The sequence below is a fragment of the Coenobita brevimanus genome, chromosome 57, assembly GCF_032717465.1.
Source record: "Coenobita brevimanus isolate Jiangsu-jjx chromosome 57, ASM3271746v2, whole genome shotgun sequence".
Classification (NCBI taxonomy): domain Eukaryota; kingdom Metazoa; phylum Arthropoda; class Malacostraca; order Decapoda; family Coenobitidae; genus Coenobita; species Coenobita brevimanus.
In genome coordinates, this window is record NC_137010.1 from 19,577,861 (window position 1) to 19,602,902 (window position 25,042).

General features: G+C 47.2%; 1 protein-coding gene and 1 pseudogene across 1 annotated transcript in view; both read left to right on the forward strand.

Annotated features, from left to right (window-relative positions):
- The first annotated feature begins 12,954 nt into the window (after window positions 1-12,954).
- caly (ubiquitin carboxyl-terminal hydrolase calypso) overlaps window positions 12,955-25,042 on the forward strand; it is a 125,530-nt gene continuing 113,442 nt past the window's right edge. The window contains exons 1-2 of the mRNA XM_080274228.1: window positions 12,955-13,056; window positions 21,369-21,483. Coding sequence (XP_080130354.1) covers window positions 12,987-13,056; window positions 21,369-21,483 — 185 coding nt within the window. The 5' untranslated portion in view covers window positions 12,955-12,986. The remainder of the gene's footprint in view (window positions 13,057-21,368; window positions 21,484-25,042) is intronic.
- LOC145402303 (J domain-containing protein pseudogene) lies at window positions 23,412-23,924 on the forward strand (annotated as a pseudogene).

Consider the following 25,042-nt stretch of genomic DNA (forward strand, 5'->3'; position numbering starts at 1 on the left):
TAAATAGACTTGAGCAGATTAAAAGGCTATGACGTGCTGAACCCTGCAGTTATTATCCCCCCCCTCCGGAGGGCCGGAGGGGCTTAGGGACGGGTATTGTTTTCACTCGGTTTGTCTGTTTGTTTGTTTGTCTCTGTGTGTGTGTCTGTCTGTCTGTTAACAACTTTACGCGAAAACTACTGGTGAGATTTCGACTAAATTACAGGGATGATGGCCTATGACCTTCTGATCACCTGATTACATTTTGGGCCAAATTGACCCAAGGTCCAGACTTTAGACCCCAAAAATGTAAAAAAAAAAAAAAATCACCATAACTCCTTGCAGATTCGTCATATCGACATGAAGCCAAAACCTAAAAGTTCATCTTTCAAATCTGCATCCTATAACATGCCTCATGACATCAGGGGGGATCGAGGTCAACCCCCAGTTAGCGGTTGGGGGGTCATTGTCAGGTGGGTCGGGCCTAAAAATTCAACATCATCATCATCATCATCCGGACCTTCTTCCCCACCCAAGGGCAGGGTGAGGAGTAGCAATGTCCAGACAGCACAAACTTGCCCAATCCAAATAGGCCACACTTCCATTCACTCATCATTCAAGCCCCCGGAATCCTGGCTCTACAGGATACGCCAAAAACATTCACCACATTCTGCAGCTTCACACAAACGTATCCGATTGAGTCAATCCGGACACTGCCATGCTCACAAGGGGTGCCAAATTCCCTGATCGTGCACTTCTCTTCACAACATTCATCCACCCAGCTCGATCTCTTGTCAGTTCCCTAGCCTCACCGACTTCCAAACCTCTCTTCCTCAAACCCTCATCCACCATATCTCTCCACCTTCTCCTTGGCCTACCTCGCCTCCTCCCTCCTTCAAATTCGCTCAGATATATCTTTTTCACCACTCTATTGTTATCCATTCTTTCCATATGACCATACCATCTCAGGACACTCTCTTCGATTCTGGTGTCCACCGACTTCCTCACTCCTCACCTTTCACGAATCACATGATTTCATATCCAATCCACCCTCTGTACTCCACATACATTCCTCAGCAGTCCCATCTCCACTGCTCTTACTCTTGACTTTTTATTTTCATGACACACCATAGTCTCACACCCATATGTTAAAGTTGACACTAACACTCCCACATGTAAGCCTCGTGCAACTGCAACACTAAAGCCTCTGTTTCTTATCAAGGCCTTCATTGCACCAGCTACTTTTCTTCCTTGTGTCACTCTACTTTCAACTTCTTTTGCACATTTTCTTCTCTTTTCTATCACTGTACCCAAGTATTTGAACTCTCTCACCAATTCCAGTCTCTCTCCATTCACTGTGAAATCACACTGGGAGTCACCTTCTCTCTCAATAACCGTCACCTTACTCTTCTCTACATTTGCTCTCAAGGCACGACGCTCACAGACATCAGCAAAACTCTGCACAAGCCTACCAAGTTCTTGTCCGGTACTTGCAAGCAGTACTGCATCATCAGCATACAACAAATTTGAGATATTCCATCTATCACCATTTATTACCAACGCCATCCCTCTCTCCATTACTCGTGTTTTTATTTCTCGTCACCCCATCCATATACTGTATATATTGAACAACCATGGGGACATCATACAACCTTGTCGCACGCCCACACTGATCGTGATCTATTCTCTTAGATGCCCATTAATTCAAATGGGCATAAAATCGTCAAATTTTCACCCAGTTTACTCCAAGTTTGATATATGACATCTTTGACTAGATATCCTGTTGTGTTTATACGTCAGCACCAAGATGACTGCTGGGGACGGGTTTACCGGCAGTGCCTTGGCACCGCTTCTTGTTTCTTTTGTTTCTAATACATTAATTGTATAAAACTTGTATTCAATATAATTTTTGGTGTTATGCAGCTCAGCCTGAGCCCGATTTCTTGGGTACAGGTACGGTGAGGGCCTTGGGTTCTTTGTTCACGACCGGACTAGAGTATGCAGACAAAGAGGGGAAGCCTAAACACTGACTGATCAAAGGCACACGTATACTAACAATAAAGCAAGTTACAAAATAATACACACTACAGTCCGTGACCAAACCTAGTAAACACAGAATATTGACCAATACAGAGAACTATACCTTACACAGAGTAATTTCACACAACAATACACATGTAATACATACAACATGTCAGGTGTGTCTCGTTAACATATACACAGAGGTGGGAGTAACACAACACTTCCACTTTAGTCTATCTCGATATAAACAGCGCGTGACAGGGACGGGAATATATTCTCGTTTCATAGCACATCCGCGTGACATATACGTAAACTTATACCAGCTATAACACATCCACGTGACATATACATAAACTTATACCAACTATAGCACATCCGCGTGACATAGACGAGATATAGGCTCTTATGTTACACCCGCGTGACATGGGACGGAGAGTTATATCACCTATTACCTACTCGTGTGACAGGGACGGAGGACACTATTGTGACACAGTATTCTCGCGTAACCTGGACACAGAGAGTAAAACCCTTGGTGCATTCACTCGGCTTAGCCGGGATAGGACTATTGGGGGGGGGTAGAGTGGAGTGTATGACAACTTAAGAGGTCGAGGCACAACACTGATACTTAATGCGAGTCCACTGTGTATTGCACTGGGGGGGGGGGTCACACGTGGAAGCCGAAAGGGGCCTCATGCCTTTGTACCAACACTAATATTCAACATGAGTTTTCCTGGGATTACAGTTCAATGCACCAAGAAAGGGAGTGGCAGGGGCATCACTCGGGTCACTAGGAAAGGTCTGTTTCACACAGGGTCGTACAATAACACTGATGGGAGAGGTAATGACAGTCTTAGAGTCTTTCTACTCACGGGTACAGGCGGTGAGGGGCGCTAGGGTGCGCCAGGGGCCTGTTATGCTGGCAGCCGCAGGTGGCGGCTGGGGTAGGGGGTGGGCCATCAGGAGTGTGCCCCCGGTGTAGGTCACTGTTGAGATTGTCATTGGTCCTGCTGGAGCTGAAGGGCGGAGTGGTGGGCGGCCCTATCTTAGTAGGGGACCTGGGAGAAGGGTGGTCCTCAGGGCTAGGGCCGAATAGGGCCAGGAGGTGCGGAGCATGGCGCATGCCATTCATTGTGGTGGGGGTCCTGGGAGCGGACCTGGCTAGGTCCTGGCCAAGGGTTGGCTGTGGGTCAGGCAGCACCCTCATGGCGCTGCCGTCCCGTCCAGGGAAGGCGGCCATCATGGGTTGGCTGCTGCCACCTGCATGAGGAGGAGTCCGGCAGCTGCAGCAGGCGGTAGGGGAGGCTCGCTAACACCAGGAACTGCAGTCTCGCCTTGGGGAGGAGGCCATTAGGGATGGTCTGCGGCCGCTCGCTCTGGGGGAGTTCAGCAGTGTCTGTCGGCGATGAGGGTGGTGCCACAGTGACAGGATGCCTGGCCTCGGGGTGGTCTTGCCCTGCCTGGTCTCTGGCGGGGTACCTGCAGGGGAGCAATTCCCACCCTCCGTACAGGAAAAGCAGGGAAAGGGGCGCCTTGCTCTGCTGCAGGAGGAGCTGGTTAAGCAAGGGGCGTCACCCTCAGCAGGACCCTCTTGGGTCAAGAAGGGGGAGCGACTGGTGGTCTGCTCCCCAACTTGGTGGGCCTGACAGTCCCTACTGGAACTCTGTGCCGGGGCGCGAGAGGGAGAACTGGTGGGTACTCCTGCATCCAGACAGACCCGGTGGGTACTGCCTAGGTTCCTACTCGGGGCAGTGGCTGAAGGAGATCCAGAGGACACTCCTTCAGCTGGCCACTTGTCCTGGGGACGACCGGAGAGGTGGGTCTCCTGGCTGGTGCCACAGGTCCAGTGGACTCTGTCCTCCTGCTGCCAGGGACTGGTGCAGTTGGGGGACAACCGGTGGTCTGCCCCTCGAAGGTACAGCCGGTGGATACTACGCCTGGGCCAGCCTCCCTCCTGGGGAGATCCAGCGAAGGTCATCTGGGAGACGTGCCGACGTGTTGGCTCCTGGAGGTGGGTGGCAGAGAGAGGAGAGCCGGTGGTTGCTCCTCCCACAGTAGCTCCGGAGGACACTACTGTGCTCCTGCTCCACTGAGGTGTTGCAGGACATGAGGCTCCGATTGAGTCCCCTCCTCTTGTGAAGGCCGATCTGGTGTACATGGTGCCCAAGGGCCTGCTTGGGACTCGACTGTTGCAAGTCCCACCCCGATTCTGGAGAGTGCTTTCTCCGTTGGAGTGTAGCGCACTCAAACTGCGTACTGCCTGGTGGTCCAGCTGCGAGGAAGAGGGGCTTCGGGTCACGGGGGAGATATGTCATTTCCACTCTGAGGGCAGAACAGCCTCCCTGTCACCTCCTTGTGGGGTGGGGGTCACCTCCCTGTACCCTCCTCCTGGGGTGGTGGTGTTCAGCTTGCTCCGCCAAGCAGGTATTTCAGGAAAGATGCTTTAAAATATCTCTATTAAGAATAGACTCGAAAACTTTTGAAACACAGGATGTTAAATAGTTAGAGGGTTGTGAATGGTCACCCTTCTTTGGGACTGGCTGATAGAGAGCAAACTTCCAGCAAGGAAGAAAGGTACAAGTTGAAAGACAAAGGTGAAAAAGTTTACCTAGGCAGGGTGTAAGCACAGAAGCACAGTTCTTGGGGACAAAGGGAGGGACTCCATCAGGCCCATATGCCTTGTTAGCATTGAGGCCAGTGATGGCAGAAAATACATCAGCTGAAGAAATTTTAATGTTGGTGAAATACCGGCCGTGGCAACTCAGGGCACCACTACACCCCTAGGAGGAGACTACAGAGGGGTTTATGGCACGTGCGCCACGTCCATGCAGTACAGATATAAGTCCCACTGGGCCGTGCTCCCCTATTCCTTGGGATGCAACTGGCGCGACCACCCCAGTCTGAGTGCACTACCTTTCGGCCAAGCTAGCCCTTGCCAGGATCGGGTTGGAGCTGAAAATACAGCTCCAAGCAGCACCCCAGTGACGGCCGGCAGCCGCACAAATCAAGAGATGGCCCATAGCTGCTCTGACAACAAAGAGACGGCCTGTAGCCATGCCCTTGTGACGGCCAATAGCCGCACACAAAAAAGACAATGGCCTGTATAGCCATGCCCCCAAAAAGGAGACGGCCTGTAGCTGCTCCAGGTGCTGCTCAACCCCCCTGCGGAACCCGTGACGGCCTGAAGCTGCACATGGGGAGAGAACGGTATGCCCCCTCTCCTTCTGCAGTTGTCTTGGGTGGCATGACACCGGTGATGGCCTGTAGCCGCGCCAGTAGACAGGAGACGGCCTGTAGCCACTCTTCGCTTACATGTCACCCTCCATTAGGGACTCCGGCGACTGCCTGTAGCTGCGCTTCGTCTGCGGTCCCAGTGACAGCCGGTAGCTGCACTGACAGGGAAGGGATGGCCTGTAGCCACCCTCTGTCTGTTCCCCAAGGGACCTCGGCAATGGCCAGTAACCGCACCAGGGAGGGACACCACCAAAGTCCCTCACCCCCTGTGGCTTCACAACGTGAAGGTGACCTGCAATCAGCTCTGCCTACCGGCGGGGGCGCAGGTTGCATCTCTGTCCATCAGGACCGAGGCAACCTCCAGGAGGAGAACTTCCATCCCAAGGACTGGCGGAGAGGCCGAGTGATATCCCCGGGGTTGTTCTTCATCCAGTTGGCCCCCGAGGAGGACCTCCACCTGATGGACTCCTGCCGGGAGCGATGCTGCAGCCCCACCCTGACGGCAGTGCAGCAGGAAGGAGACCGCAGCCGATGGAACCTCGAGGACGCCCCCAGGACCTCAGGGTGAGACCTCTCCCCAACCCAACAAAGGCGACACCTTTCCCCCACCAGGCACCTGCATGAGTGCCTCCAGAACCTGTTTGGCCCCAGCCCTGAGGGCTAGACCCCAGTCCCCAGCCCCGACAGTGAGGGGCCCTTCACCACACCCAACCACAGCCCTCGACGAGAGACAACGCCCCTGCGAGTTGTCCCATGGCCGCGGGACGAAGGGACTCCTGAAGGGACTCCACCTACGCCAGGCCGATAACTGTGAGTTTCCAGGTCCTCCCCTTTCCCCCTTGCCCCGAACAGTGATTGTGATACATAGTCCTCACAAACAGAAAGTGAGAGGCAAAGACTGTGCAGTGCAGATAAGCAGTGAATTCCAGTGCCAGTGATAAAGACGAACGTGACAATGCATATCCACCTTGTGCAGAACGAGAGGCAAAAATTCGATGTCATTATGATAACTCTTGTGATAGTGTATATCCACCTTGTGTAAACCGAGAGGTAAAATCCAGTGACAATATACATATTCTACATTCATGGAAACTGCGTCAGTGTCAGAATAAGGACTCCTGAATTATCCCGTGCACAGTAAAACCTACAGTATATTTTACCCTCTCACTGTGAAACGAGCCTCACATACAAGGACTGTGAAACTGTGTATTACCTGTAATGCTAGGTGAAAAAGACCCGACTCCTCGGTCCTAGAACACCTAACGTGTAGCGGGGTCCTCTTTCGGGACCGGGGCATAGTGCAATAAAGAGAGGTAGGACAAAAACTCCAGGCAATAACCCTTACAAGTATATTACCACAGTCAGACACAGGACAAAACAGCAGATATTACAACACAGTATGTGGCAGAGAAATAAAACCTTAACTAGGATATTAGTATCTCGCAGGATACTGGCTTAACAGATACTGATGCCAACACAGTAATTCTAGTGCACAGGTGTACAGGGAATACAGGTGCGCGTGGGAGCGCGGTGAGTGAGTCTCACACGGAGGGGGGGGGGGAGAGGAGTGACTTGCGGCTGGTCAGAACAGAGTTATAGTAATACTGGGAGAGAGTAAGTATTATTAATTCAAACTTAGTATTATCTGGTAGCAAAGGGGTTTTGACAATTGATTCTATTCCTCGTTTACGATCACACTACCGGCTGGGAGGAGATTCTTAAAGAGAGGGTGGAGGACACTGGGAATTCACTGTGTTTACGGTAATTCAAACGGGAGAATATTATTAACACTTTTCTGTACTGTTTCCTGTAACAAAGGACATTGGTGTATTTTACTATTGCGGATTTCTCAGGGTAGTAGTCTTACTGGTTTTCCGCAAGGGCGTCACTCGTGTGTCTGATTCACCAGAACTTAGTTTCTGCACTCGTCCTTACTCATCCGCCCGTGATTTCACTCGCCCCGATATTCAACATACATCAAGTCGCTGTACCACTGTTACACTAATTCTGGGGCAACGTCACACATAGCATAAGTCACTTAACCAATTCTGGGGCAACACCACACTTAACATAATTCACTCATACAGTGGGGGCGGCGGGAAGACACGCCGGCAACAACTCGGCCGGAATAGGGGCACCGCCAAGGAAGGGCGTGCCAAGAGGGCACGGGACGACTCGCGGGGGCGTCCTCTCTCGTCCAGGGCTGCAGGTGGCGAAGGGGCCTGCAGTCTCCGGGGTAGGTTCAGGAGTGTGGCCCTCAGGACTGGGGCCAAACAGGTCCAGGAACCTCTGGCTCAGATCTCGGCCGGAGGTGGAGGTCTTACGCCGTCTTGGGGGCTTGGAGAGATCACGCCCGGGGGTCCTGGGGAGGGTCTGGAGTGACTGAGGGCTACGGTCCCCAGAGTAGAGGGGCGCCGTCAGGGAGGGGCTGAGGCACCGACCTGAACTAGGGTCCGTCAGGTGGGTCTTCTCCAGGGCCAGGCGTAGGGAGCAGAGGCCAGGGGAAGCCATATGGTCCCGCTGAGGTTCTCCGATGCTGGAGTTCCGGGCTCTCGTCTCACGCTGGGACGATGACACTGCTGACACCTCTCTCTGGCCGTGGGTCCCGGCTATCGGCCATGGCTGCCCAAGGGCGCAACTATGAGGTACCAAGGCCCGGCTACTGGCCATGGCCTGAGTGGGGAAACTAGCGCTCCTCTAGACACCTTCGGAGCGGCAACCAGCCATCTGACAAAGGTGGGAGCGGCCACAGGCCGTCTCCTGCAGGAGGGAGGCGGAACGGCTACAGGCTGAATCGGGGGCAGCACCTTCGGAGTGGCAACCAGCCATCCGACGAAGGTGGGAGCGGCCACAGGACGTCTCCTTCTGCCAGAGGGAGGAGCGGCTACTGGCCGACTTGGGGGCAGCACCTTTGGAGCAGCAACCGGCCGTCTGACGAAGGCAGGAGCGGCCACAGGCCGTCTCCTTCTGCCGGAGGGAGGAGCGGCTACAGGCTGACTCGGGGGCAGCACCTTCGGAATGGCAACTGGGCCGTCTGACAAAGGCGGGAGCAGCCACAGGCCGTCTCCTTCTGTCGGAGGGAGGAGCAGCTACAGGCCGACTCCTGCAGGAGGGGGTGTAGGGCAGCCACAGGCCGTCCCTGGAAGGACACCTTCCGACGAAGGCGGGAGCAGCAACTGGCTGTCTCCTGATTACCCTCAAGTTGGTGAGACACCGATTCTCTTACGAGGGGCGGGCGGCAACCAGCCGTCCCAAAGAGGAAGACACCTTTGGAGAGGCTACAGGCACACTCCTGTTGAAAGTGGGAGCAGCTACAGACACACACCTGAGGGGAGCTGTTTGGAGCTGGATAGGCAGCTCCACCCCGACCTGATCTGGCGGTCCCACTCCCCGAAGGTAGTGTCATCTTCCTGCTAGGGCAACGGTGCGACGGCTCGGTGCTATAAGGGCGCACGGCCCGGGCTGACTTATGCCGTTGTCGCACGGCATCCCAAGGTTCGGCTGCGGCTACTCTGTGGGGTCCTGGTGGGGGTGTCGGTGAGTTTCCGGTGGCACTATGGTGTACATCACGCATTTCATTACCTATTTACCCAGACTGAGCCCATTATCTATTTCGTATCCTGTGTGATACACAAAACCCATCTCCCAGCCTGTGCATTAACTTTGTATGGCATATCGTGTGAACTGTCTTCCCATTCTGCAGCGGAGAATTTGCTAATATACGTGTAAGGTTGTTGCCCTGTGTTTTTATGCCCTGTTCCTCTCATACTGTGTCTAAGTTCTGGTCTAGAAAGGGAACTCAGCTATACCCTCGGCATTCTTTGGGCGGGAAGCCGGCCTAAAAACGCCTTGCATAACAGTCAGCCATGAGGAAGTCAGAGAGGGGAAGTGATGGAGGAACAGCACCAGAATTGTCTAAGATGGAATTGAAGGAGAAAGTTTGAGCGAAGAGATCTGCTTTATCAGTAGAAGAAATAGCTACAGAGCCATCAGAGTAGAAAAGAGGAGGGAAAGATGATGAGGTAAAGTTGATAGAAAGGTTTTTGGCAAGGTGCCAGAAGGAGCGGGAAGAATTCGAGTTGGAGAATTGAGAACATTTAGTAAGGATGAAATTATTTCTAGCAGAGTGAAGAACAGACTTAGCATGATTCCGGGCAGAAACATAAAAAAAGATGTGATTCAGGGGTGGATTGGCTCCGGTACCTTCTGTAGGCGCATTCCTTGTTGCGGACAGCATTAGAACAAGCGTGATTAACACAAGGCTTTCTTGCATCAGTCAAAGGATATGAGATAGGAATGTATGCTTCCATGCCCGAGAGAATAACCTCCGTAATGCACACGGCACACTCAGATGGCTCCCGGCCATGGAAGCTGTTATGCGGGATTTTTTTAGTCCGACTCCTCGTCCTAAAAACGCCCGCGACTGAGCGGGGTCCTCTTTCCGGACCAGAAGTAAAGCACCCACTAAGGAACAGGGCATAAACACTAGTCAGTACACCTTAACACATCTATTGTCTTAGTTCAATACACTGTTACAATATAGAAACAAAGAGTTACAGGATATGATTTAGACAAGTTTACAGAGTTAGCTTCCCAATACAATGTATGCACACACAGCACAGGCGGAGAGTGGGGATTTTCAGTTATACATTGATGGTGAGTTATAAATACTCAATACCTGTATCATGGCTATATGCAGAACTAGCATTTAATAGTCTGAACCAGATGCACTAGGGGCAAAAAGGGCCAGGGGTCGAGAGAGTGAATATTACTATAACTTGTCAGGGTGCAACTCGCGACACTCGGGATAGTCACTTAGTCGTGGAGACACTGTTCACAGGTTTTTGGTTTTTCCTCGCGCCCCACTGTTTCCGTATGTCTCTGTGCCCGTGTTCACTAGTCTTTTCTGTTCTGCCTGGGTATTCGTCTCACTGTGTGTCACTTATATTATTCTGGCCTTACTCTATCAGTGTCACTGTTCACTCCCATCTCTGTGGTTTTTAAGACACACGAGATGCATTACAGTCACTACTTGCCCTTGTTTCCTGGGCTTAACAGAGGAGGCGTCCGGGCATGGGAGGGGGCTCTACTGGAGAGCCCTCCTGCAGGAGACAATGCACCACCAGCAGGGGTGTCACTGCCCGGACCTTCTTCGTCAGGGGGGTGCAGGGAGGCTCTCCCGTCTGAGGGCCTCGACCTGAGAGGCCCTCATGCTGGAGCCTCGTCGGTTGGGTGCAGGGAGGCCCTCCGATCTGGGGGCCTCGACCTGAAGGGCGGCCCTTGGGGCTGGGGCCGAACAGCTGCAGGAGGCAGGCCTGTCGCCTCTTACTCCAGACGGAGGGCCGTGGGGGAGTGGAGCCCAAGCGGCCTGGCTCTGGGGCCTGCCGGTCTGGCCTGGGAGCCCAGATACTGTGGCTGCCTGTAGGGTGGGGCGCCATCAGGGGTAGACTGTGGCACCTCTTCCATCTGGCATCTGTCAGGGGACTGGGACCGACCAGGGGTAGGCAGCAGGACCAACACAGGACCACGCCACCACTCCGGCAGCACCTCCCGGGAACCACACCTGGAGGGAGTAAGTTAAGGGTGTCCCACACAGCCGAGAGGTGAAAGGCCGGCCATGCAAGGGACCTTCTCTGGGAGGATCCCAGGATTCGTGGATGAAGGGTGTACAGTGGCCGCTCCTTCCGCCATATGTACAGTGGCCGTTGTGGCGGTGCTGCTCCTGAAGGAGGATGAGGCAGATGAGGGGCGTACAGTGGCTGCTCCCTCCCTGGCACGTACAGTGGCCGTTACTGCGGGTCTGCCTGCCCAACGGGAAGTAACTGAAGGGCGTACGGTGGCCGCTCCTTCCCCGGCATGTACAGTGGCCATTACCACGGTGTTACTCCCGTAGGAGGAGGAGGTAGTGGATGAGGGGCATACAGTGGCCGCTCCCTCCCCGACACGTACAGTGGCCATTATCGCGGTTCCACTCCTCCTTCCTTTGCCAGCCGGAGTGCTGTCAATAGCTAACACTCCGAGGCTGTCTCCAGATGTGGCTGTAGCTGAAGGGCGTACAGTGGTGTAATGGCGTGTATAAAGCCCGCGTTGCCTAGAGGCAATGTGGGGATCCTCTCTTTGGCTCAGTGGTAATGTGCGTGCGTATGAAGCTCAGGGGCCTGAGATCGAGTCTCGGCCAGGACAGTGATTAATTTGTTAAGTTTCATTTCGGTTATTACATTGGTGGCAGCGGTGGGATGTGAGGCGGGGCTTGGTTGGCAATTTTATGTTGGTCCTTGGTTAGCTGACAGCGTCCCTGCCCTCATCCCGGGGATGGGCTGTTTTGGTGTGGTCCACAGCCCCCATGGTGGCCTCCGATGCTTACGCTACCTTGTGTGTTCGAAACTCACCAAATTAATCACCAAGGAGAGAAAAGAGGGGTGTAATAGAGTGTATAAAGCCTGCGCTGCCTAGAGGCAATGTGGGGATCCTCTCTTTGGCTCAGTGGTATAGTGCATGCGTATGAAGCACGGGGGCCCGAGATCGAGTCTCGGCCAGGACAGTGATTAATTTGTTAAGTTTCATTTCGGTTATTACAGTGGCCGCTCCTTTCCCCATACGTACAGTGGCCGTTGTGGCGGCGCTACAGGGGGAAACAAATGAGGGGCGTACTGCGGCCGCTCCCTCCCCGGCACGTACAGTGGCCGTTACCGCGGTGTTGTCCGGGACTGAATCTGGCTCAGTCCCACCCCGAACCTGGTGAAGGCTGCTCCGCCCGCAGAGTCGTGTCTTTCTCCTGCGTGGTCGCTGTCGGACTGGTTGGGTGGAAGAGGGACTTAGGACAGGGGAGCCCCGGCGCTCTTTTCGCTCCGGGTCTCCCAGTGACCCGGCCTGCCGTGTGTCCTCCTGGGGTGGTGGTGAGGCGGTGGTAGGGTGGGGGGTGGTGAGGTGGTAGGGTGGGGGGTGGCGCTCCTTGGGTGGTGGTGGTGAGGTGGTAGGGTGGGGGGTGGCGGGGTGGTCGGTCCAGCGGCGGCGGAGGTGTGTATTTCAGAAGCAATAATCATTCCAGGAAAAATCAAAGAAGTACTGCCTGAGGGTCTCCCAATCCGCAGCTCGAAAGTGCCACAAACAACGTTTCTTTAGAGGGTCCACAGGCCGTACCGGAGCGATAGGACAGGTTAAGGTAATAAGGTTGTGGTGTGGATTTGAGAGAACGCGTTAGAGAAATACGCTGAGGTGGTTTGGCCATGCAGAGAGGTTGAAGGGGAATGTATATGAGAGAGGTGGAGGGTTGGGGAGAGGGAGGGGGAGGCGGAGGATAAGATGGAGTAGTGACAAGAGAGGTATATGAGAGAAGGGGGTGTAAGTTGTGGGGAGGGAATCGAAATGGCAGGGGGCAGGGTGACATGGGGGCGAGTTGTTTGTGGCCACCTTTACGGTATTAGGGTGTCTGGCTATAGATAGATGACGACAGATAGACAGAGATAGATGATGATGCAAACCTTTTGATTTTCTTATCATGCCAGTGACTGGAATAATTATTTGCTGTCTATAAAGCTACATGATTGTGCTGAGGAGTATTATTTGATATGTAAAGCGTTACTAAAAAAAAATAAAGACAGAGAGTAAAAACTAAAAAGGGACAGTAAGCCATTTTTTTCCTCCTCCGATATACAGTACCTTAGAAGCGATCTCCGGACACGCCGCATTGTAAACAAAAGCGGTCAGCTGAGTTGTGTAGATGTGGTGCCTGTGGGTATATTTTGGAGTCTTTGATGTTATTTTCCATGCCAGTGGATATCAACAACCTAGCAGATGGCTGGCTTGAACTTGAGAGTGACCCAGGTGAGTAATGTAATGCAAAATTATATCGTGGAAAAGGTAGTATCTTTGACTTAGGTGATTCTGCCAACATCTGAATGAGACCATTGATAAATGTGAAAATTTTGGGGTAAATGTTTATTTTATTGCCGTTTCCTAGTTTTTCTTTTTTCCATTTGATAGTTTTTTAGTTCATTTGAGTGTTTTGAGGCCTCATTTGTTGTGCAAATGAATACTATCCATACTATGACACTCGTCACAGTCATACCGTATTATGGTTATTATTCACCACTACGGTAATAAGGCCTCAGAACACGCAGATGAACAAAAAACTATCAAGTGGAAAAAAAAAAAAAAAAGGAAACGGCAATAAAGGAAATCAATCTTACCTACCTCCTAATCCTGCAGGAGCTCGTGATTGCCACCTGATGTAACCTAACCCAACCAAACCAAACCTAACAAAAGCAGCATAACCTAACCCAACCTAATCGACAGAAAATGAAGGCAAAAATCACTGAAATCTCATCAGAAACCACCAGAAAACTATATTGCACAGCCAGTTAACCAAACCAAACAGACCTAACCTAACCTAACCAACCTAACTAATGTAACCTGCTGTAGTGGAATGCTTGCCTTAGAGATATGCTGGTCCAGGTTGTGTAATATATTTTTCTGGTAGTTTCTGATGAGATGTATGATTTTGACCCTCATTTTTTTTTTTTTTCAGAAATACTTCATTTTGCCTCTTTGCCAATTATGAACTTTGACTGGATGAGGAGCTGAAATGAAACATTTTCAACAGAAAACGAAGGCAAAAATCAGTCGTCGCATCAAAAACCACTGAGTGGAAACGCTTAATAACGCGTAAATAATGTAACACCTGGTGCACAGATCGTTCTACTTCGTCAGAAGCATAGCAAGAAGGATTTGAATTTTCAGTAAATTTTTACAAGTGGACAATACACCCCCCAGGTAGTGCAATATATTTTTCTGGTAGTTTTTGATGCGATTCGAATGTTTCTGACCTTCATTTTTGTCGGAAATGCCTCATTTCCCCTCTTTTCCAATCATGAACTTTGGACAAGTAGGTGAAATGAAGCATTTTCTGGAAAAAAAGAAGTAAAAAACAACTCAAATCGCATCAAAAACCACCAGAAAAATATACTGCACCACCAGTTAACATAATGGAACAGACGAAACCTAACCAAACAGACATAACGTAACCTCACCAAACGCACTACACCTAACCAAATGTAACCCAACATACCTAACCTATCCTAGGGGAATACGTAACTTAACCTCACCAAACACACCAAACCTAACCAACCCTACCCCAACATACCTAACCTATCCTAGGGGAATACGTAACGTAACCTCACCAAACACACTAAACCTAACCAAACCTAACCCAATATACCTAACCTATCCTAGGGGAATGCTTACCCTGGAGATACTATTGTCCAGGACGAGGGTTGTCTGGCAATAACGTTGTGGTTCCAGAACCTTTGAGTCCAGTGTTTTATGAACAATATAATTTGCCAAGCCAGAAGGTGTGTGTTGTCCAAAAAAGTTCCTTTGTAGTCAGAAACACAAAAATTACACTGTACCCGTTTCTTGGTTTTTGCGTAATTTTTGTACCGACCACAGTACCACTGATGTCTGTCTTTTCTAAATTTACACGGTTCCTGACAGTCTGGGCAATAGATTTCCGAAGGTAATACACCGTGTCCTCTAAGAAACTTAATATCCTCCTCAGATTCAGGGTCGAAATGCTTAATCACTCGTAAATAATCAATATCACGCCAGGGACACACAGCATGTCTTTCTTCTTCAGAGACCATACCGAGGATTTGATTATTTCCACCCACAAGGAATCAAAGACCAACGTTCAAATTCATTGACAGAATACCATCACATGACCTAATGTAGGTCTATGAGTGGGTGATACAGACATACGAGACGCATGCGCAGTCGAAGGGAAGACAAACACACGTACGAACGCACGCATTTCTTTACTCGGAGTGGCTGAGTGAAGATCCAAGGTAGTTTTTTTTTTTAATTTTAAATTAAATTCATTATCTCTGAAAATATCAGTTTCCGATTGGGGTTTGGGGGTTCATTATGATCCGTAGGGACTATACTATACGTTAATGGTGCTAAAATTCCTAAACTGCTTATTGTCCACTTGTAAAATAATACCGAATTTTCTACCCAGGATGAATCAAAGAGCGCGCTGCAAACTGATTGGTAGAATACCATCTCATGACCAAATGTATGCCTATGAGTGGCTGAAACAGACCTAGAAGACGCATGCGCAGTAGACAAAAGGAGAAACACACGCATTTTTTACATGGACTGGCAGAGTCAAGATCCAAGGTATAGAAATTAAAAATATTTATAAAAAATAGAAATATTTGCACACAAAAAACACACATACAGACTTACACTATATGATAGCACAGATCCACTGGGTATGGAAAGATTGCCCGTTAAAGAAATGGCAGTAAAGTAATAAATACCAAATTTTGCGTATTTACTTGGCCATGCAGGCTCTATTCGTTGAGTTAGAGGGCCATATTTTGGTGTACCGTATTTATTTATTTCAAAGGTTTCTAGTTTCCTGTGACCAGGTTTATGTTTAGCTGACTTGGTATTATGTTAGGTCAGTAAAGAGTTTGTTTATTCACGTCCTAGTTTTTGGGTAGAGTAAATATTCCTTTGTGATCATTACAGGATCTTATTTTTTTTTTTTTTCTTTTGTCTGTGATTGTTTTCTATCTATCTACTGCCAGACGCCATAATCCCGTTAGGGGTGGCCATTTGACTTTGAGTTAGTTGTTTTACGAGGAGGGACACTAACCCTCCACCAACCCACTTGTTGACACGTAGGGAGCACGTATGGTTTGGTTATATGGTTACCACCCAGCGCTGTAAATGATTTCTTGGATTGTTTTCGGTGTACATAATTGAGGCCAGAATCTATACAATATTGGTACCGGGTACACCACCAGTTTTCCAGCACCTTTGGTTCCAGATCTTTGCCATATTAACCATTTTACCGAACTAACAGTGGATGTGCAGTGTGACCTTGAATGCAAGGCCTTGGGGGGCTAGGTTCAAAATGGAAGAGTTAGGAGAAAAAATGGGACTGGAGTGTATTGGTGTTGTGATGAGGAGAGGTAGATTGAGATGGTTTGGGAATGTGAAGAGGATGGGGAATGACAATTGGGTACAGAAAGTGAGAAGTATTAACGTATGGGGTGGGGTTGCAAGAGGCAGACCGAAAAAGACCTAGGATGAAGTCATAGAGTGTGGCCTCAAGGATAAAAGACTGAGTAGGGAGGCTGACAGAAATCAAGCAACATGGAGAGATGCCATTAGGTGAGGAAGGCTGATGCATGCATGTTGGAGCCTTTCCGTCGTTTTCTCGGTCACCCCGGACTGCACACCCGAGGTCGTCTGCTAGCTCCCGAGAACGATTTGATTTTCTCAGTGGCGTTTCCGAGGCCTGTAACACGGCCATTATCGGAACAATTGGGTGGAAGCACCTGACCGTTAATCGGGCAGGGTACACTGTCCGAGCTGGGCAGGCTGCTGTAAAATTTGTTTATTTTTAAAAATAGCATATGAAAATACGTGTGGTATGTACTGGGTAACGTCAGTACATATTATTTCGATGTTTTGGTGCAGAGTATTGTTAAAAATTTGTACACTCAAATGTTTTACAAGAGTATGGTGCAGCCACAATAATACTAGCTGTCGTCAACAAACCAGCTCCATCGTCTGCCTTGGCTGCAAGTCACCACTGCATGCGGTTGGAAAAAGTAATATGTACCTATTGTGCATTCAGATATAGGCTTAAAACATTACCAAATCATGTTTCCTGTCTTAATTAAGATGCCTTAAACCATAGGTAATGTGGGTAAATGTTCCGTAAGTGAGTGACCTTGGCTCATCTTGCTGACCAATCATTCGAAACACACTTTTAAAATGATTTTGGACCCGCAAAAACTACCCAAAATATAATATACCTATACCTATATTTATGCAAAATTAAATATGATTGGTCACTATTTGGTAGTAAAGTACTGCTAACTACCACAGGTGGGCCTGGTCAGTATTGCCAGCTCAGTGCTGGTCACATAGGCGCTAGGTTCCGAGGCTTGGGCGCTCGCACCCGAGAAATTCATTGACTGAGAAAACCAATCTCAGTTATCGGGTGCTGGCGTCCGAGGCTCGGGAGCGGGTGCCCGATACGAGGGTTAGGTGACTGAGAAAACGGCTATTTATAAACAAAATGGGTACACTTCTGACCCAATTATACACCTTCCATTTCTCAAAAGCACTATGGACTGCTTGAAAGTTAAATTATGCAAGTGTTAGATATAAATATAATTAATTGATTTGTGCCATGTTTTGTAGTTCTTCAAATAATATTTGCTTGAAATCACTGTCTGCATAGAATTTCAATATTTTTCCCCTTCTTTAGCTATTTCTTAAGCAGTTGAATCAGGACCGTATGTCACACAACTTCCGCATGGGAAAATCAAGGTCCAGTTTTTATCAACAGTCCCACCTAAATCCTGTATTGAAATAGGGATAAACTGGTGTTTACACTTAATGCCACCACTGGCACTTGCATCTAACTTAGAAGCCATAGCTAGGGTAAGATATAGCTAAATAAAAAATACAGTAATCCCTCCACTATCTGATGTAATAGAGCCAAAGGCATGTCCGGAAAGTGGTCCCGTCTGGAAAGTGGGCACCTAGCTCCTGGACTGGTACTTAAGGAACGTAACCCAGCCTAACTTTGAAAGCCACCTAAATAACTCCCTACTGGACATGCATAGCACCTATTTAAACCTATTTAAGACCCTATTCACACCAATAATGGACATAAAGCATGAATAATTGAAAAGGAACCAAAGAATGAGGAATCAGAAGTGACTATACCTCAGCCAGGGTACTTACAGCACGTCTGTGGCCGCCTTCTTTAAGGCTTTGGGGGTGGTGAAAATGCTCTTGAAGCATGTACAGTATTCCAGTGTTGTGCTGCACTTACGGTAATTCTTTGCACTGCGAGTTGTAATTTTTTTAACACTGCACATTGTTAATTGCACCACGCTAGTTTCAACCGCCAGTTTGCACTCCACAGTTAATCCTTTGCACTCTAAATTCTAATTTCTTAACACTGCACAACACTGTAAATTCCCGTGTGGTCTAGTGGTGAGGTATTGCAGTTTATTTCCCTATATTCCCAGCAAATACTGAGGAAGGAGCCCTTCGTGCCAAGAAATGCGGCAACAAGTTAACCCTTCTTTGGCATGACAAGAAACAGGTTAACATGTTGTCAACAGTACATAAGGGTGTTTTTGAGGAAATGGGAAAAACAGACCACTGGCCCAGGGAACCCGTGTTGAAGCCAGATGCTGTCAGCGATTATAAAATCAACATGTGGCCTGTTGATAAATCAGACATGCAAATTGGTGAGGTTGATTGCCCACGTAAGTCCTGCAGGTGGTACAGGAAGGCGTTTTTACACCTTGATGTTGCTGTCCTGAACAATTTCATAATGTTCAAGGAGCCCCTCAGGAAACCTCTATCTCTACGAGAGTTTGAGAGAGAGCTTGCACACAGACTCCTGGAAGAATATTAAACTGCACAGGTGCCAGGTACTTGGCGGGGGACAGCAGCTACAGCGGACAGGCTAAGCTGTGCCAAGTATTTCCAGCAGCACAGGATGGTAGAAATTGGCTGTACCACAGCAGGTCATCAGGCAGACAGGTGGTGCCACAACTATTCATTTCATTCATTCATTGCCAGACGCCATGTATCCCAGACGGGGTGGCCAAGGGCTTTGAGTTAATTGTTTTACAGGGAGGGGCACTAATCCTCCACCAACCCCACTTGACACGTAGGGATACCAACAGCATCTGGTTTTTCCAGGCGGTCACCCATCCAAGTACTAACCAGACCCAACGTTGCTTAACCAAATGCCATCCCCCAGCACGAAAAGAGACAGCCTACCAGCGTGCACAGTGCAAGGTCCCTCTGGTCTATGCCCTAAATGTTTTTGCGAGTATCGCTCCGAGCGTGATTACTGAGCAGGTGTGTGGGAAAGTATAAATAGTATACAGGTATGCACACGTATGTGTTTGTTTGTTTTTTATAAACAAGTGAAATGTCGGTTATTATAAGTGATTCCTAGTAAGTGCTTAGATATACAGTAAGTGTTTTATAATAAGTTATACAAGTGCAGTGAAATAAGTGTTACTGTTTGTTGGTTATTGGTGAAAAAATTATTGGAAATACCTTGAGTTAGCCTACCTGTTACATGAAAGAAAACCACTTGTGAGTGGGTCAGAAAGAAAATTTCCTCTTTGGCTATAACTAATTTTTTCACTTGATACTGAGGAAAATAGTGCTGAATATGTGAGTGTAAGCGTATTTGTGATGTGAAGTGCAAATAATGTAAGTTGTGTATGACATTTGTAAGATTTTCACGATGCCCTTGATTAGTACAAATCAGTCTGAATTATAGTACAAGTAATTACCTCATACTCAACCATACTGCATGAAACAGCCACAGCATTTACTCGTCAGAGTACAATTACCTGTAATCATGATGTCAAGTTCATTTATAAGTGCCGTAGTAGAGGGAATATTATTATAATTGATGCAAGAAGTGAGTACAGAAAAAAAAAAAAAAGCCATTTTTTTTTCCCCCACGCACCTATGGGGCATAGTGGCACAATAAAATGGGCGGAAAACCTTTGAGGAGCCACATGGGCAGGGTGGTGACTCGTCCTTACGATGGTGAGTAAGGAAAAGTCGAGGATCAAATTGAATTTTCCACATTCCAACCAAGGACGCCTGGGCAGTGTTACAATCACCACTCCGGTCAATGCTGCCAGCGCTAGCCAGCGAGTCCAAGGTCACAGCCAGTGGCACGTGCTTGGACCCCACCAGTCAAACGTGTAAAACCAGTCGTTTTCAATTTATCCTTACTTATCGATGGGACCACCTGGAGCCTCGAGATACCTTCTTTTGAAAGAGGAAGAGTTGATGAGTCTAATGTATTTTTATTTTTTTCTCTGGCAATTATAGTTTGGCAGATATTAGGGTTTGAAGTAAGGGCATTTTTTCCCAACATCTCGGAAATTCCCCGTAAGGAGGAGTGGGTGACAGCGGGAAACCCCCGGCAGATAAGGGTTAACCCCTACAGCCTCAGATGTCCTATATTTTGTTCTTTTTTAGCACCAGTTGATTTTATACAACTTAGGGAAGATTTGAACTGGAGGGGTGAGATATGTCCATCATTCGCAATTTCACCACTAGATTCTTCCTAACCTGAATATCTGCTTGCTACAAAATGATTTTTCTATCTCTAAAGTGACTTCCTGACCTCCAAAGCTTTTATATTCATCTAAATTGCCGCATGACTCATTATAGAATAAAGTTGTTTACAAAGCATTATAATTTATGTTTATATATTTGTGATTATATATGTACTGTATGTCTGTGTATATTTATCTATCTATCAGTCTGTCTGTTGGTCTGTGTAGCTGTATCTTTGTGTGTGTGTGTGTGTGTGTGCACATGCATTTGCATGCTGTGTGCTTTGTCCCTCAGTGTAGAGTCTGAAGCCTATACTGTTTTTATTTCTTTGCAGTAAAACCTCTATACTGTTTTTCTTTGTTTACAGTAAAACCCCTTTATAACAGACTAATTATGGCCCAAGCCATTCCGAAAAAGGCAAAATTCTGATAAAAGGGACATCCGGACTTCCCCCTGCTAACCCGGACTTTTTCCGATATACAGTATCAGACATTAGTCCGGATCGCACCAAAGGTTTTTAAACTTTTCACTATTATTGCAGTACTGTACAGTACTGTATTATACATTCACTACAATAATCAAAAGTATAATATGTATAATAAGACTATACTGTACATTGATGAACATGTCTTTCATATACCTTATTGTGGTTATAATAACTGAAGTTGTCATACAGTCTGGACTGCCTCTGGCTTTATTGGACTTTTTCTGTTATATAAGAATTTAGTCTGGTAGCTCCTCGACTCTGATAAAAGCAAATTCCGGTCTATTGAAGTCTGTTATTTTGAGGTTTTACTGTATTTATTATTTATTTATTTTTTGAGTTAACCACTCCACTGAGTGTTTTGTAGTTCACTGTGTTAATATCCTGGGCAAGAACAACAACAACTCCAATAACTCAGTAAGTACTGTTTTTTTACTGTATTTTTACCAGAGTACATGTTCATCTGTCCATCTCTATCTTTTTTCACTGTAAAATAATTGAGGTCATGTTCCAGGTCTCTTCACTCTTCTACTGGAGGACATGGGAGTGCGAGGGGTCCAGGTTGAGGAGATATATGACCTCCAGAAGTCCTTTGAAGGCAAGGTCTACGGCTTTATATTCCTCTTCAGGTTAGTGCAAGGAGGAGGTGAAGGAGGATGTGTGGGAAGGCAGCTAGAAGTGGCTGGAGGGAGGGTGATTTAATATACTTGAGGGAGGTTGGTTTGGAGTACAGTACTGTACTGCATGGAGTACTTGAGGGTGGGTGGTTTGGAGTAATAGAGAGAGGGTGGCATGGAGTACTTGAGGGAGGAAGGTTTGGAGCATAGGAGAGAGGTTTGGAGTGGCAAAGCAAAGGTGACTTGGATTGGTGGTGAGAGGATGGCAAGATCAAGGAAAGATTGAAGGCTGAAGTGGAGGAGTACATGCGGTATGGGAAAGTGCGGTAATGAGTAGTTCAAGTACAGGGATTCCCCATTGTATTCAGAGGTGTTTTTCAAAATATTACAGCCTTTATTTCTTTAAAACTTGTACTTTAACTAGGGAAGGATGGCAAAATCAGATGTACAGGTGCTAGGGGAGCTTAACAGATAGTTGTTTTGTCATATACTGAGGACTTTATAGCAAGGAAGAATGTAAAAAAGGCAACTTACTGGAATTTGCTGTTCCCACTGTAATCTGGTCAGAGTTTCTATGTCATACCTAAGGAAAATGATATATATATATATATATATATATATATATATATCTTTATCTATCTATCTATCTATCTATCTATCTATCTATATATATATATATATCTTTATCTATCTATCTCTCTATCTATCTATATATATATATATATATATATATATATATATATATATGTATATACAGTATTTGTTTAGCATAGAATATACCAAATATTCTGAAATTGTGCATATAAATAGTAGATGCCAAGGCATTTCAGTGTGAGCCAAATTGGGTCATTTTCAGCAAGTCGAGCTGTATTAAACACGATACTATACTTTGCAAGCATCACCAAATCCCATGTTATGTACTTCAGAGGTAGAGAGATACTGGACATCATTGTTACTGCCATCATCGTCATCATCCGGACCTCCTTTCCCACCCTAGGGCAGGGTTAAGAGTAGCAGTGTCCAGACAGCCCAAATTTGCCCAGTCCAAAGGGTCATGCTTCCATTCACTCATCATTCAAGCCCCCAGAATCTTGGCTTTGTCGGGTACACCAAAAACATTCACCACGATCTGTAGCTTCACATAAACGTATCCGATTGAGTCAGTCCGGATGCTGCCACGTTAAAAAGGGGTGCCAAATCCCTGATCGTGCACTTCTCCTCACAACATTCATCCAGCCAGCTCGATCTCTTGTCAGTTCCCTAGCCTAACCAACTTCCAAACCTCTCTTCCTCATGCACTCATCCACCACATCTCACCACCTTCTCCTTGGCCTACCTCACTTCCTCCCTCCTTCAGATTCACTCAGATATACCTTTTTCACCACTCAGTTGTTATCCATTCTCTCCACATGACCGTACCATCTCAGTTCACTCTCTTCGATTCTGGTATCCACAGACTTCCTCACTCCACATCTTTCACGAAACACATTATTTCATATCTTATCCACCCTCTATACTCCACATACATTCCTCAGCAGTCCCATCTCCACTGCTCTTACTCTTGACTTTTCATTTTAATGCACACCATAGTCTCACATCCATAAGTTAAAGTTGGCACTAACACTCCTTCATGTAAGCCTCGTGCAGCTGCAACACTCAAGCCTCTGTTTCTTATCAAGGCCTTCATTGTTACTGCCACTCTGAATAAACTCTGAGATTGGATGGATGATAGAGATGGATTTCGGTTTATAATAGGCACCATTGCTACAGGATTGGTACACCTGAATCTGTAACTCATTCAGGATGCGAGAAGTACTAGTTATTTTGTTTTAGTTGCCTTCAGACACTTTCATTCAGCCTAGTGATGTCCTCTCCTTGAGAGTTCCTCCTTTCAAGTGCACAGAGTATCTATAATCCCAAAGATAGTCTGGAATTTCAATATGGACGAGTTCATGAGCAGTGACAACAAGAAAGCCAATAATTTCTGCAACATTCTGGGATGCAACTTAAGTTCTTCCTTTGAGTAGATCCAGACAGAGTACAAGGTGCGTGCCCTCCGGCTCCACCCAGACAAGAACCCAAACAACCCTAAAGTGGAGGCAGAGTTTCAGAAGTTGCAGTTTGCTATGAATACCCTGTGTGATCCTGAGAAGTGAACTGGATATGGTTGTTGGCTGAACAGTGGCATTATAGTCAGTTATGAAACATGGTTTGGTATGAAGCAACATATGACTGCAACTTTCCACTGGGCCAACCCTAATACAAAGGATAGAATGGTTAAAGCAGGTGAATCCCAGGCACCCCCCCCCCCAAACCTGGGGACCACAGGAGCTCTGAGTATGCTCTTTTGTACAGACACAACCAGGACACCGTAAACATCTCCGTGCCCAAAGGAGGATGGGAGCGTAACTCATCCAAATGTTGTCAGGAAGTTTAGAAATTATGAAATTTAATTGTGCAAGAGTGTGATCTATCAGTATACAGGTATATGAGGTGTTAATGCAACAGAGGCAAAAATGCAGTATCAAAGTTTCAAGAAAAAATGTTTTTAGTTTTTTGTATTATTCATATAGCAAAAAAAAAAAAATGTTCATTTTCCACTTTTTTCTATAATTGGGGTACCACATCATCATCATTTTCAGTTTTTCATCAGTTTTCCATATTGTGTGGGTCAGCTGGGTCCACGAGGTCACACTCCACCATGCTGTGTTTTGTGCCAACTAACTACTAGTCTAAAACCTCTAGGTCAAAGGTCACCACACGCTACCTCATCCCATGTCTTCCTACATCTACCTCTCTGTCGATGGTCTAGTACTTCCATACCTGTACACATCCTCACCCAACTTATGGAGTCCATGTGCTTGACATAATGGGAAAGCACTTTATGTGTATTTTCTCATAACTTTGATTTTGTTCATTTGCCCATGTAGAAGTTAATGCCTCATAGGGTTTACACACACAGTGATGAATATTTATGCACACATTTCATGTGTAGAGTTTAATGTTAGCACAGTATTTCATCCCTTATGCTAACCTCTTCACCATGAGGGTGACTAATATCCCGTACTACTGTGTACGAGGCTTCCCTCCCCTCCTCCTTCCCCCACACTACTTTTCTGGGGAAGATCTGCTATCTTGTGAAGATAGCTATTGTGTTTTGTATGTTTGTGTATATGTGTGTATGTGAGTTTATGCCTGTGTGTGTAAGGGTGAATCTGTCACTGGTTGTGCTTGTAATAAAAGTAATATAAATCAAAAAATATTTTTGAGTAGGTTTATCATAAAAATTACAGCGCAGCGAAAGATTATATATATTTACGAATTAGTTCGATGTACTTACCTGTTAGAAATGTTTCCTATGAACTCAAATCTAGGCCAACATTTTCTTGGCTGTCTCACCCCTTCTTGGCCCAGGCTGTGGCATATCCTGGCTGTATCACTGACAATAGTGTTCCATTGAGCAGAGGCCAGGTTCACCTGTGCAATCAGGACAGTGGTACCTGGTGTCTTTATACTTTGGGTAGCACACTCAACATCTCTTTTTCTTGTTTCCACTCAACTTCACAAACTG